Genomic DNA, 13,945 nt, shown 5'->3' on the forward strand with positions numbered 1-13,945 from the left:
CTACTTCTACATGTTCGCCCCGCTGCCCGTAGAGACTACAAGAAGTAAGAATGACATGTCGCGGTATCCTACACGCCTGGTAGAGCGAATCGCTACGATTCCATCTGCGTCTAAAAATAGTTCACACTCGGTGCAAATTACAGCCAGAGGGCCTGAACTCTGAGCGCCTTAAACCTCCGGCCGTGATTCCCCGTTATATATTCCAAAGGAAAGCACTTCGTTTTATACCGCGCATTGTTTTCGTCCAAATACTCATCGAGGCATTGAGAAGAACGAATGAACGAATGATCATGGTGATGAAATACATCTTTGCGGGAGCACTACTGCCGCGGCCTCCTAAGCGTTGACTGATAAGTATAAAACGGAGGTGTCTTAGCTACTGCAGACTCGGTATGCGGACCAGAATTTGCATGAAAACGCCTGTACAAGCTTTTCAGATAAAGAGCGCATTTTGACCAGGGTGATCAACTGCACGATGAGAAGCCGCCCAACGCTCCAGTTGAGAGACACGACAAGTGATTAAGTGGATGTTGCTTGATAACACAAAGCAGATCCACTGGAAGATTTTCAGGGCACCGCAATTCGGCATCCTCCTGCTAAGTTGTTATGTGCAGATAACTCGGTGAGATGTTGCAGGTCGTTAGAGAAGTAAACGCTGTGGCAGTCACATCAGTAATCGTCGATAATGCAATGCATATCAGCGTATTATATGTACAGGCTAATTCACAAAACAAGCGCCGGGGTTAAGAATATAGGGTCCATTTCGTGTGCATAAAGGCCACCCACATCAAGCGAACTTCCACGACAAACTTTGCGCGGCCATCACCAGCGCGGAGGAACGCTGGCGTGCCGTCGCCGTGCTGCACCACATGCGTCGAAAAACAAATGGTGTGTAAAAGCAAAATGTGGCTTGGTATTAGATAACTTTCGATACAAAAAAAATGTACTAATGCGATTTTCAGCACAGCGCGGAAGCTAAAGAACCTACAGCCATGAATAGAAACGCAAAACCTTGAAAACTAGCTTCACGTGTCCAGAGGCTGGTTTTGTTGTCAATGCCAAGAACTGTACTGGTCCCCACGGGTGCAAGAACTTTGAGGAGACGGTGTCTACAGGAAGATGTCAATGTTTCAGCGCCAAATCAGCATGTCAGCTTTATTCCTGCTTGCTAAAAAGTGGAGCCGGACTGCCCATCTCAGTTCCGAAGGACGCTCCTTGTGCGCCTGCAGCAAGCTCGCTCATTTAATGCAACCCTTCGCTTGTAGCAGCTTCTACAACTAACCACCCGTTTATCTGGCAAACAGCAACACATTACTCCGCACCTTTCTGGAATTGTCCGTTATTAGAGCCACCAATTTTCTTCTTTTCATGGGAGCAAATACGGCCAATGGAGAGCTTCTATCAGTTTACAGTTTATAGTTTGTTTAACGCCCCAAAGCGACTCAGGCATTCATGATCATCTTTTCTCGCCCTTCTGCCTGCATACACCGCGATGACTTAATGACAGTGGCGCTTGGCTCCTGACCCCTTGTGCTGCGCGATGTCAGTGCTCGCTAAAGAACCTCAGGTGGCCGAAATGAATACGGAGCCCTCCACTACGGAGTCCCATATCCAGTGTGCAGCTATGCGACGTTAAGTCACGCTTACTGCTATACCTTTCTGCTTACGTGTGATCACTGCTTCGTGGTTGTTATTGGCTTTGCACATTTAGCGAGTAAACAGGGGCTGCGCTTGACACCGCAGTGGGGTGCGGTACTTTCCAGTGAAGCAGTAAGTTTTGACACAAACTTCAACGCTTCGCGAAGATGCAAAGTACTGTCGCCATTAGCCAGCGCCGAGTGAAAGAAGTAAGGCGAGGAAATGCGCCTGTTTCTTCCTTTTATTTATTTTATTTATTTTATTTACATATACTGCAGCCCCGATGGGGCTATTGCAGGAGTGGGGGGAAGAAAAAAAAAGGCTGAGAGGGACAACATATTGAGAAGTGAACACTATTAAAATACAGAACAGAAATGGAACAGACTAATCACAGATTTGCAACAACATTGAAAAATAGGTTTGGTTCCAGGGAGCGTATATCACCGGGTAAAGAATTCCATCGTTCGATAACACGAGGAAAAAAACTAAATTTGTACATATCAGTGCGCGCGTGAATGGGTGTTACATTCAAAGGGTGGTAGCTCCTTGTAGATGAAGATGCTGAAAAATGCAAATACTCAGACAGTGAAGCAAAGCGGGATGAATTAACAATACCATGAAAATATTTTAAACACTCATTGTCGCGGCGGGTACAAAGGAGGGAAAGGCCTATGGCAGGAAGAGTGGATGAAGGTGAAAAATGTCTGTCATACCGTCGGCAAATAAACCGTACTGCTTTCCTTTGGACGGATTCCAGCTTACTGATATCGGACTGTTTATGAGGATTCCAGATTATTGACCCATACTCCAAAAGTGGACGAATTAAAGCTTTGTATGTTACCAGTTTAGTTTCTTGTGGGGCAACACTTAGTGTACGTTTTAGATAACCGAGCCTCCGCATTGCATTATTAGATTTGTGTTAATATGCTTTGACCAGGACAAGTTAGAAGAAAAAAGAAGACCTAAATATTTGTACTCGGACACTTGATTCAGAGAGTTATCTTTGAATGAGTAGGTGTAAGAAGATGGCATTGCGCGATTACAGAATGACATGTATACAGATTTACGAAAGTTTATTTGCATTTGCCATGTTTCACACCATGAGCAGAATGACACGAATGACTGATTTAGTTGCGCGTGATGCTCAGGGGTGTTAATTGAACTGTATATGACACAATCGTCTGCATACAATCGGATTTTAGAAATAATATTTTCTGGCAAATCATTAATGTATAATAAGAACAACAGTGGCCCGAGCACGGATCCTTGCGGTACACCGGATGATACATTAACAGTTTCAGATGAACAGGAGTTGAAAGAAACATACTGTGTACGATTAGAAAGAAAGCTTGATATCCAGTCTACCAGTAACGGGTTTTTGAGTATTGCATTAAGTTTACGAAGAAGTTTGCTGTGGAGAACGGTGTCGAAAGCTTTAGAAAGGTCGATAAATAAAGCGTCGATTTCTGAGCCGGTGTCGAGGGAACTAGCAATGTCGTGCGTGAATTCTACAAGTTGTGAAATGGTACTGAGCCCGCGCCGAAACCCATGCTGAAATTTACACAAGATATTGTTAGCTTCAAGAAATTCTGTAATGTGCTTATGAATGATATGTTCTAGTGATTTGCATGAGTGTGAAGTTAACGAAATGGGGCGATAGTTGGACAAGATTTAGGTGCTGCCAGCTTTAAACAGGGGAATAACTTTTGCAAGCTTCCAGGCTACGGGGACGGTTGCGGATGATAGCGATTTCTGGAAGATGGTAGTCAAATAGCGGCTGGTCCAAAGAGAGTAACGATGCAGAAATACATTAGGGATATCATCAGGACCACTGCTTTTTTTCACATTTATGTTCAGAATGAGGTTCAGAACACCTTCGACGCTTATTGAAATATCTTCGACAGAACATTGAGAGTTGCTAGGAAAAGTAATCATTTCAAGGTTATCTCTTGTAAATACCGACTGAAATTATGTGTTGAAATTAGTAGCTATAGCTAATGAGTCACAGACCGGCTTATCATCAATAATGAAGGTATTGGGACTAGTGCTCTGTGGCAATATGGATGCCCAAAATTTGCGGGGATTGAGTTTCATTAATTGCGGCAAGGAATTTCTGTAGTAAAAATCTTTTCCCGAGTGAACTTTGGCACGGAGTTCTTCTTTAGCGTCGCTGAACTGTTGCAAGAGTTCAGGGTTACCATTGCGCTTGGAAACGCGTAGTCTGGCAACACGGCGAGAAAGATGCAGTATGTCCCTTGCTGTCCAGGGCATACTGTGGTTTTGCTTTTTAGTTTTTAATGGAACAAAACGCTGAATACAGACCTTCACAATGTTTTCGAAAAATGTTACTAAAGAATTCACGTCACTTGATATGCTAAGGTGCTGAAACTGTTCAAATGCGTCACTTAATAAATCCAGGATAGCCACGTCGTCTGCTCTACTGAAATCCGGAAATGTTGAATAAGTTAGTTTTGAGGAAGGAATAGAACATGGGATCGAAACAAGAACAGCGTTGTGATCGGATATCCCCTCGACGACTTCGCATGTAAAATTCGTCGCGAAAAGAGAAGAGCTTAAAAACACCAGATACAGTATTGTCGAAGACCTCGTGGACTTATCAACTATCTGTTTTAATCCAAATGACAAAGAAAAATTGACAAGTTCATTACTGATTGCAATGTCGTGACCAGTAATGGATAATGTATGCCAATAAATTCCGGGAAGATTGAAGTCTCCTAGGATAATTATATTTGGATTGCTGATATGATGAGAATGCAAGAAGTTACTTAAAGAATGCACGTGGTCTATGGAAGTGCCTGGTGGTCGATACACCGCACCGATAACAAATGATTTGTTACCTACGTAGAGTTTGCACCAAGTTGACTCTATTTCGACAGGGACCGAAATTGCAACAAATTTCAGACTAGACTTAATGAAGAGAGCGACACCGCCTCCTTTCCCATGCTGCCTGTCCGCCCTAATTACAGCGAAACCTGGAGGAGTTATTTCAGAGTCAATTATACCATCATGTAGCCACGTTTCGGTGACCGCAATGACATCAGGCGAATGAGTTAGTATTAAAGAGATAAAATTTGGAAGCTTGTTTACTAAACTTCTGGCATTAATGTTCAGAACACGAAGGTTGGCGGCGGTGTCCCGTCAGTCAGAATCTGCGGGTGACTTGGCAGCAGTAGCATTAGCAGCAGCAGTGTCCGGGGGCGTTGATTTTGAATCTTTGACCAAACTTTTCTCAACATCATCCCAGTTGTACCGCACGCTATCAATAAACACGTGGTCATAACGCAAATGAACCTTCGAGCCACTGTCACGATAAGATTGCGTTGCATCCCATATCTTTTTTCGGATCAATCGAACGTGAGCAGAGAAATCCTCGGATAAGCTAATGCCTGAATTTTTGAGCCTATGAGCATTTTTTAACGCTTGAGTTTTTTCCCGAAAGTCGAGAAGCTTAACGATGACAGGACGAGGGCGCCCTTCCTGCTTTCTACCTAGCCGATGATACCTTTCTATTTTAGGACAATCCAACTGAAGGTTATCGATGAATACCTTAGTCACCGCAATGAACAGAGCTTTGTTAGTTTCTTCATCTTCTTCAGCAAGACCGTGAAATATAAGATTGTTTCTGCGAGAACGGTTTTCCAGCTCATCATTTCTTGAAACAAGCTTGCTAACAACCTCAGACAACGAATTCAACTGGTGTCGCATGGCCCCGTCGCTTGCGTCGCCGTTCGAGGTTGGCGGGTTTGACTCAAGAGCAGAGACTCGTGATTCAAGTGCCTCAAAACGAGAGTTCACTCTCTGCTGGAAACGCTTTATATCTGCAATATCTTCGGCCATTTTTCTCTGGCCCGCAAGCAATTCGGCAAGCATTTCATTAATAGCTGGCTGATTGGAAGTGGAGCAAGCGTCATCAGTGCTTGCTACTTGAACATTAACGGAAGAAGATGTAGAACGTGTGCCTGGTTTTGAACCGGGATTGCTGTGAGAGGGTCCAGGATTAGTTTCCACATCGCCGCTTAAGAGAACACTAGCAATGCAGTAAACAAGCTGTGAATACAACGATACAGACACATAACGAAAACCGCGATTGTGTGGGCGAGGAAACAGCATCAAAAATCTGTCATCAGAGCGGACGCAACGTGCGTTTTCAAGAAAACGTACCTGCGTGAAGAATAAGAAGCGGATCAGCATGCTGCCGCTTTCGCTGTCTCCTAGCCCACTGGCAGACCGCTGTGTAGGCATTGCTTTTATACGATCCGTGGGTGACGTCACAGAACTTGGCTTTAAGATGACCGGTAGATCGAAGATGACATCGTCGAAGGGAGATGCTCGGCCAGGTTGCGCAGTGGAGGGAACACCCGTGCTGTCTTTTACAGGAAAGGTAGGGCAGTCCACGCTCGCACAGATGTCATCCACGTGTAGGATTGGTTATGGCGATGGAACTGAAGTCCGTAGCGCAAGGAAGCAAGGCGCCGCTGTAGTCCCGACGAAGGCACCAGCGAGGCAGGCGCAGAACTGCGTGAAGAATAAGAAGCGGATCAGCATGCTGCCGCTTTCGCTGTCTCCTAGCCCACTGGCAGACCGCTGTGTAGGCATTGCTTTTATACGATCCGTGGGTGACGTCACAGAACTTGGCTTTAAGATGACCGGTAGATCGAAGATGACATCGTCGAAGGGAGATGCTCGGCCAGGTTGCGCAGTGGAGGGAACACCCGTGCTGTCTTTTACAGGAAAGGTAGGGCAGTCCACGCTCGCACAGATGTCATCCACGTGTAGGATTGGTGATGGCGATGGAACTGAAGTCCGTAGCGCAAGGAAGCAAGGCGCCGCTGTAGTCCCGACGAAGGCACCAGCGAGGCAGGCGCAGAACTGCGTGAAGAATAACAAGCGGATCAGCATGCTGCCGCTTTCGCTGTCTTATAGCCCACTGGCAGACCGCTGTGTAGGCATTGCTTTTATACGATCCGTGGGTGACGTCACAGAACTTGGCTTTAAGATGACCGGTAGATCGAAGATGACATCGTCGAAGGGAGATGCTCGGCCAGGTTGCGCAGTGGAGGGAACACCCGTGCTGTCTTTTACAGGAAAGGTAGGGCAGTCCACGCTCGCACAGATGTCATCCACGTGTAGGATTGGTGATGGCGATGGAACTGAAGTCCGTAGCGCAAGGAAGCAAGGCGCCGCTGTAGTCCCGACGAAGGCACCAGCGAGGCAGGCGCAGAACTGCGTGAAGAATAAGAAGCGGATCAGCATGCTGCCGCTTTCGCTGTCTCCTAGCCCACTGGCAGACCGCTGTGTAGGCATTGCTTTTATACGATCCGTGGGTGACGTCACAGAACTTGGCTTTAAGATGACCGGTGGATCGAAGATGACATCGTCGATGGGAGATGCTCGGCCAGGTTGCGCAGTGGAGGGAACACCCGTGCTGTCTTTTACAGGAAAGGTAGGGCAGTCCACGCTCGCACAGATGTCATCCACGTGTAGGATTGGTGATGGCGATGGAACTGAAGTCCGTAGCGCAAGGAAGCAAGGCCGCGCTGTAGTCCCGACGAAGGCACCAGCGAGGCAGGCGCAGAACTGCGTGAAGAATAAGAAGCGGATCAGCATGCTGCCGCTTTCGCTGTCTCCTAGCCCACTGGCAGACCGCTGTGTAGGCATTGCTTTTATACGATCCGTGGGTGACGTCACAGAACTTGGCTTTAAGATGACCGGTAGATCGAAGATGACATCGTCGAAGGGCGATGCTCGGCCAGGTTGCGCAGTGGAGGGAACACCCGTGCTGTCTTTTACAGGAAAGGTAGGGCAGTCCACGCTCGCACAGATGTCATCCACGTGTAGGATTGGTGATGGCGATGGAACTGAAGTCCGTAGCGCAAGGAAGCAAGGCGCCGCTGTAGTCCCGACGAAGGCACCAGCGAGGCAGGCGCAGAACTGCGTGAAGAATAAGAAGCGGATCAGCATGCTGCCGCTTTCGCTGTCTCCTAGCCCACACTGCGAGGTCCTTTCAAAGACAGTATGAATGACGACGTTGAAATGAACACAAGCCACTTGCTTCATTACACTTTATTTATGAATTTCCCGCGCACATTGCTGATAATCATAGCTGCTTACGTCGGAGGGTGAAAGTGCTGGTGTCATAAACACCGACAACAAGGATGGATGGATCATGAGCTCTGACCTCAGGCCACGAGCACTCTCTGAGATGAAAGTGAAGCTAAATGCTCTCAACAAAACAAGTGGAAACGACCCTGGCTAAGCAAATAAAAACAAAATGTTCAAGCAGAATCAGCATCCACAATATTTGTACATATGGTCTCATCTCTCCTTAAAGGGGCTGCAAAACACTGCCTGGGGGAATACCGGCTATACTTCAGGTGGGTTCTTTATGTCACACAGATGCTGACTTAAAAAGAATTACAGGAATCGATGCACAGGAACGGGAGTTATTCAGTGAAGAAATTTCAAAATACAAGCAAACAAAACGCTGCCCTCAACTCGATTTTGGCGGGGCTTCCCACTCCTATTTCGCTCTCCCAATGACGGCACCTGGCGCAACCAATCAAAACAGCCAGCCAGAGCACGTCGCGGAAGTTTGTACTCCATGGTTGCCTGCTCTCTGTAACTCGTTCTTGCTGAGACTGGCAGCGTTTTTTCCATGCCAGAGCGCCCCTGGTGGCGTATTTTTATTTTACTTGCTTTGCAGGGCTTTTATCTAAGACAAACAAGTTGTTTTTGTTGATCTAATATAAAACGCAGACAGGTGACAAAATGTGTCTCTATTTAGTCACACAATTTGCAGTATATTTACTGTTTGTCCGATCATCAAGCTCGCGCCAGGTGATGTCATATCCGCTGCTAAAAACCCGCCACTGTGTGGCGACACCATCAGAGCCATGAAGTTGTTTTTGGGAAGGCATTAAAATATTAAAAAACGGAATATACGCGGTATTACCGATGCTAATAGCACCATTATAACTCACTGTATGCAATCAACAGGCAGAACAGTTAACTAAGATTGTGTTTCTGGGCCCCTTTAAGTGCTTAGTTTTTGCTTCGAGCATGGACGAACGTTTTTCTTTGGACTTCCACATTCGCTGTCACAGATATAAAATGCTAAACTTAAGTACATAGAGGAAGGGTTGGAAATAGAATTAAAACAATTGACGTTGATAACCAGTAATGATGAAACAGATCAGTTAGGCACTCGAATTTGGTTTTTACGTCAACTTTGTACAACATAACCCAAACAAATATGCAGTAATGCGTGTGGATATCGCAAGAAGCAGAGAGTTGTCTTTAAATAATGAAAAGTAATCCAATACAAAAAACATGGTGCTGAAGCTTTCATTAAAAGTGTACAGTGGCTCGACGTAACCACTCTGTACATTTCGGTGAACATAAGCGACTAATTTTGCTGCTAAACGTTTCATGACAAATTGAGTTCATCAGAATGCAGAAGCTACACTTTTGCACTCCTCCCGCATTGTATGCGTTTCAGCAAGCAGTTACAATATTCTGTTGGCTTTGGCGCGCTTTTCTATCAATTTAAATTAAAATTTGCGACACATAGGAGAACACATGAGCACACTGAATGCCCCTTCGAAACAAGAATGATGCAACTAGTAAGTCGGGTAAAATAGCCACGCTGAATGTTAAACTGGGTGTATGTTGGGGAATGTTGCGTAGAAACACTTTCGCGAAACATATAATTCGATGCCTGGCTAGCTTCAGCTTCATACACTTGACACGCACAAAAAATGCAGAGATAAAAATGTAATGTTCGCGCAACGAATTCATGCACCTAAAACACTGTCTTATGTGAGCACGTATTACGAGCGAAATGAACGAGTGTTATGTAGGGTGTAAAAATAATGAAGGAAGTTGGACTGAAGCCGCACCTTGGCAGGGCTAAGAAACAGTAACAAACCACAAATCAGTGTGTAACTCTTATGCGAGTTAAACGCTAGAGGGTTTTCCGAAGTAAAATTAAGAAAACGAGCGTCCTCTTATGAAGATGCCCGGGTCACTGCTCGAACTTCTTGTTCGCGCACTCAGCAGCAGACGTCACAAGAGTTAAGAAAGCAATGCCGGCTGGCCTCTAATGCTCACCTCCACAGCAGAAAGAAAATTACTTTCGCAAGCACTTGCTCGAACTAGTCAGAAAGTTCTCGAACGAGTCGAAAACGTAGACATAAAACTGCCTCCGCTCCTCAAACACAAAAGCGCATAACACAGCAGCGCACACAGCAATACGAGTTCACGAGAATTGCACAGCGTGACACCAGTCATCCTGTCAGTCTCTTTGTTGGTCACAAGGCTCACGGTGCGGGTATCACAGTGAGCAGCTGGGTTGGGCTCCAGTGAGGGCGGTAGCGGAGAAGGCAGCGTCGACGTGGCTGTTTTCTTCCCACCGACGATCCTTCACTTTCTGCCAAGCAGCACTTTCTCCAAGGCAAGGATTGGTGCCTCAAAGACAAGGCTCAGGACTAGCGATGCCGTGTATGTCAATACCAGGTTCCCTACCGCGAAGTACATCTGGGGAAGAAAAAGAAGCAGAGGAAACATGATTTTGTGGAACGTCGCGTAAAACAAGCGACAATCACGACTGACTTCAGGAAGCTTGGAATGAGTCTTCGTTTCAGTGCAAGCTAGATATCGGAGATGCCAGGTTCCTTACTAGTGCTTACTTTCATGTCTGTTTGTGCACTGTGCTCAAATCGAAAGAAAGCATTGTAGAGATGTGACGATGCAAGCTTACTTCCGATTTCCTGCACTGGCGTTGTATTGAGACTCAGTCTTACTGGCTCTCCTGGATTGCTGGTCCTTCAAAGGTTTGCGTGATTTGCTCACTAAGCGGCAATACTTTTCTTCTGTGTAGTCAATGTAACGGCTAAAAGTAACCGAGGACTGCACCCATACAAGGTCGCGCTATTCCACACAATTCTTAACTGATCCTGTGATGCCGAATGCCGGGACTTCTCGACATTCAAAATGTACCGCGTCTTCATTTAGCTATAGAGCTTGTGCGCGCGTTTCGGTGTAGAAATCTTTCTAGGCTGGAAAGCATACGAATAGAGACGCTTGGAATCAGAGCCGCAGCTCCGTAAGCAAAAACAAACGGTAAACAGACCCTATGTATATCATTGCTCACCGACTGGCTGTTCCTTGCTTAGTGAAAATCGTAAAAGAGTAAGGCGAGATGCATGACATTAAACACAAATGTCGGTTGTATTACCGAAGGCTGAAAACATGGTATCGGAGAATGTATAGCACGTTTACTTCTAGTTTGTCCCGTATTAATTACGGTAGTCATTTTTGCCACATATTGTCTCTTCAGCGCAGCAGTAGAATATTTTTGCTGACAGCTAATGCATACTAAAAACCTATCGCATACTATCACTTGCTTAGGTAGAACATTGACCAAGGAAAGCTTCCTGAATGCCGACTGAAAGTGCATGAGCGCAATCCAAATAGCTTGATCTCAATACCAGCAGTGGTAGTTACAGGGCTGCAGACGCTTTATTTCAGTTTCATATTTTCTTCTCTGCACTGATGCATATACATTACAATACATGGATAACCACGTAGTATTCGCCTATGATCGCTAAATATTATATAACAAAGTTTCTTAACCTAATTGATTGCTGTGTCAGTTTCATCAACCGAACAGTGGTTGTGACGTGTAAGAAATATTAAGGTCACGCGAGGCTTGAGAAATTCAGTATAACCGTTGACACGGTATTTGTTGTCATTCCAGTAGTAAACTAAGTGAAGTTCGCGGTGCCGTGTTTTGTTTGCTGCATCCGGTCGCTTTATGGGAATGCCCATTAAATCCCTTTTCTTGGGCCCTCCGCACAGAAAGGGGTCAGTGAACCCAGCGGGAGAACGGAGGCGCCGAATGGCGGGGGATTACAGGAGACCTCAAACTCCCCTCATGGACTGAGTCGTTAGGCGGCGTCCTGTGTGCACGTGTGTACGGCGAGGCTGACCCGCGCCACAGTGCGTGGCTCTTTGTACCATGTCTGCAGCGGCATGCTTTGACATATTGTCACGCTAGCTGCAGGCATGAGGAGCGACGACGAGAAACAGATGAGTTGAAATGGCGTTCCTCGAACTTGGCGGCAACCGGACGTTGGGAAAGCGAGTGTTCGCGAAGCTCGCAGCGGGAAAGCATAATTATCCGAAATCGTGATGGTGGAAAGTGTGTATATGTGTACAGTGTCGCGATGAGTTACCTTCTTTCCCCAATCATTCATTGGTTGTGTTATTCTTTCCCCAACTGCTGATTGGTGGTATTTTCCTTTCCCCAATAAGTTATTGGGTGGATGTTTGTATAGTACTTGATTGGTTATTCTCCCACCGAGGGCGGGGACATAGGATATAAAACCCGCTGCTTCGGCAGGACCGAGGGCTGGTTTCGTCACCTAGAACTGCGAGCTAGTCAAGTGTAAATATGTTTTCTCCTTGCTTGTATCCTCCTTTGTGCTTTTAATTGTTATAAAAGTTTAACCTCTCCAGAAGTGTCCTCTTGCAATGTGATTGAGCAAAACGAATCTGCAAGACGTCAAGAATCCTACAACAATCTTCATTAACCCAATTTCCCTCTACGAGATCAAGAGGGAAACCAACTGGCGCAGTCGACAGGATTTGCTACGTCTTCCTGCTCGAGGTATCTGACGGAGGGGCGGAGGATCAAGTCGGTGGACAAGCTGCAGAGCGGTACGTCCTAAAGGAGGAACGTCAGCGTCATAGAGCGACGTTGAAAGCTTCATGAGACTGCTGGTCTTTGTCAACGGGACGTAGGAGGCTCAAGTCGGCGAGGAGCTGAAGGAGCCAGGCGACCGACGTGTCGTGGAGGTGCCTAGTCCGTGAGCTGCGGAAGGAACCAGGCGTCCCCGTTGAGGTTCAAGAGAAGAACCAGGCGACCAGCGAGTCAAACGAGGCAGGAGGTTCAAGTCAGCGAGCTGCTGTGAGAGCCGGGGCTCAACTCAACTCATCCGCATCAAGGAGCCTGCTGTCGTCACTCAGGGCGACGAGAGTACCGTGGCAGAGGAAAGCAACCTGCGAGGTAGGATACCTTTCTGCTTCCTCCGAATTCACCATGTCGGTGTAGTGTTTTCGTGCTATAAATGATAGCACGGAAAAGCGAGATGGCTGCCGTACGGTATAATTGGGAGGGCAAGATGCGATGTTTGGAGATTGAGGAGGCAGAAAAGCTGCTTGAAATTGAGAAGTTGAAACTTCTAATTGAGCAAGAAAAAACAAAGCTCGCACAGATGCAGTTGAAAGTAGGGCAGGGAACGAAAGCCGATAGCGGGATGTTATTTGCAGCAGTTCAATGTTTTGACTGCATGGAATTTGGGCATCTAATGATTGACTGTCCGAAATCGAAGCGAGAACAGCATGTTCCCGTATTGAGAATTACCTGTGGGCCAATGGCTATAGGTGTGAAAGCTGCAGCGTTTAGGCAGCAGGGCCCAATCGGGTGTGCCGTGCCAGAAGAGATGGCTGAGGGCATAGGGGCGTTGTTCGCGCCTGTGAAGCTCTGCCTGTCAGAGCAAACTGAGATAAAGCAGACCCAGGAGGCACATGAGTGCATTGTTTGTGAACAGGAGTTCAGCATTGGGCCAGAACAGGTTGACGCAAACTCTGGGGCAGCTGTAATGCTCGACGAAGAGGTAGAGCAGGCACGAATAGAGGCAACACTCTTTGCAGGCGAAGGTAAGCTGGCTGCCAAAGATGAATCGGTTAGCCAGCCGGAGCTGACACTCTGCGCAGTGGCAGCAGATGTAGATGATGGTGTAGCGAAGTTGGTAACACCTGAGACGCACTCGCTGTTAGAGCAGACAGAAAGAGAGCGGCTACATCAAGAAATTGAGAGAGCTGATTTGGAAAAGCCTTTCAAAATTCGAGACAAATATGAGACGCCGGTAGAGCTTGAGGCCAATTCGGTAGCTGCAAAAGTTTCTGCAGCAGATTGTGAGCTATCAACGAGCGATGAGGCTGCATTTGATGCCGAGAAAGGAAGGAATGCGTGTTTGTTCGTTGCAATGGTTTTCGAAGCTGATAAGGAACTGCAGGATTGGGATAATGCATCTGTCCCTGTGGGTATCAGCGTGGAGGAGACACAGTATGTTTCATTGCCAGAAGTGCGGCAGCAAGCTGGTGAAGGCAGTTGTCAGAAAAGGCGTGACGGCACGATTGTCTTTGAAGCGAACGTCTCTGGGCAGTTGTACGAAGAGCTAGGGCTACTTGAATCTCGTTGCAAAACTGCATGCGAAATAGC

General features: G+C 46.6%; 3 protein-coding genes across 3 annotated transcripts in view; all 3 read right to left on the minus strand.

Moving 5' to 3' along the window:
• Positions 1 to 3,293: 3,293 nt before the first annotated feature.
• LOC149358098 (uncharacterized) lies at positions 3,294 to 6,525 on the minus strand. The gene has a single exon (XM_089578022.1). The coding sequence runs from the start codon at positions 5,899 to 5,901 to the stop codon at positions 4,798 to 4,800; it is 1,104 nt and encodes a 367-aa protein (XP_089434148.1). The 5' UTR covers positions 5,902 to 6,525; the 3' UTR covers positions 3,294 to 4,797.
• Positions 6,526 to 6,576: 51 nt separating this feature from the next.
• On the minus strand, positions 6,577 to 7,716 carry LOC149358099 (uncharacterized). The gene has a single exon (XM_089576727.1). The coding sequence runs from the start codon at positions 7,714 to 7,716 to the stop codon at positions 6,577 to 6,579; it is 1,140 nt and encodes a 379-aa protein (XP_089432853.1).
• The window catches only part of LOC149358100 (nose resistant to fluoxetine protein 6-like), an 81,033-nt gene continuing 74,795 nt past the window's right edge, over positions 7,708 to 13,945 (minus strand). The window contains exon 15 of the mRNA XM_089576728.1: positions 7,708 to 10,194. Within this exon, the coding sequence (XP_089432854.1) occupies positions 10,081 to 10,194 (114 nt within the window). The 3' untranslated portion in view covers positions 7,708 to 10,080. The remainder of the gene's footprint in view (positions 10,195 to 13,945) is intronic.

Source organism: Amblyomma mixtum, chromosome 3 (assembly GCF_055824585.1).
Source record: "Amblyomma mixtum isolate Tamu chromosome 3, ASM5582458v1, whole genome shotgun sequence".
NCBI classification, from domain to species: Eukaryota; Metazoa; Arthropoda; class Arachnida; order Ixodida; family Ixodidae; genus Amblyomma; species Amblyomma mixtum.

Excerpts from the sequence above, each read along its gene's own strand:
- LOC149358098 (XM_089578022.1), bottom strand. The coding sequence starts at position 5,901 with ATGCCTACACAGCGGTCTGCCAGTGGGCTAGGAGACAGCGAAAGCGGC.
- LOC149358099 (XM_089576727.1), bottom strand. The coding sequence starts at position 7,716 with ATGAAGCAAGTGGCTTGTGTTCATTTCAACGTCGTCATTCATACTGTC.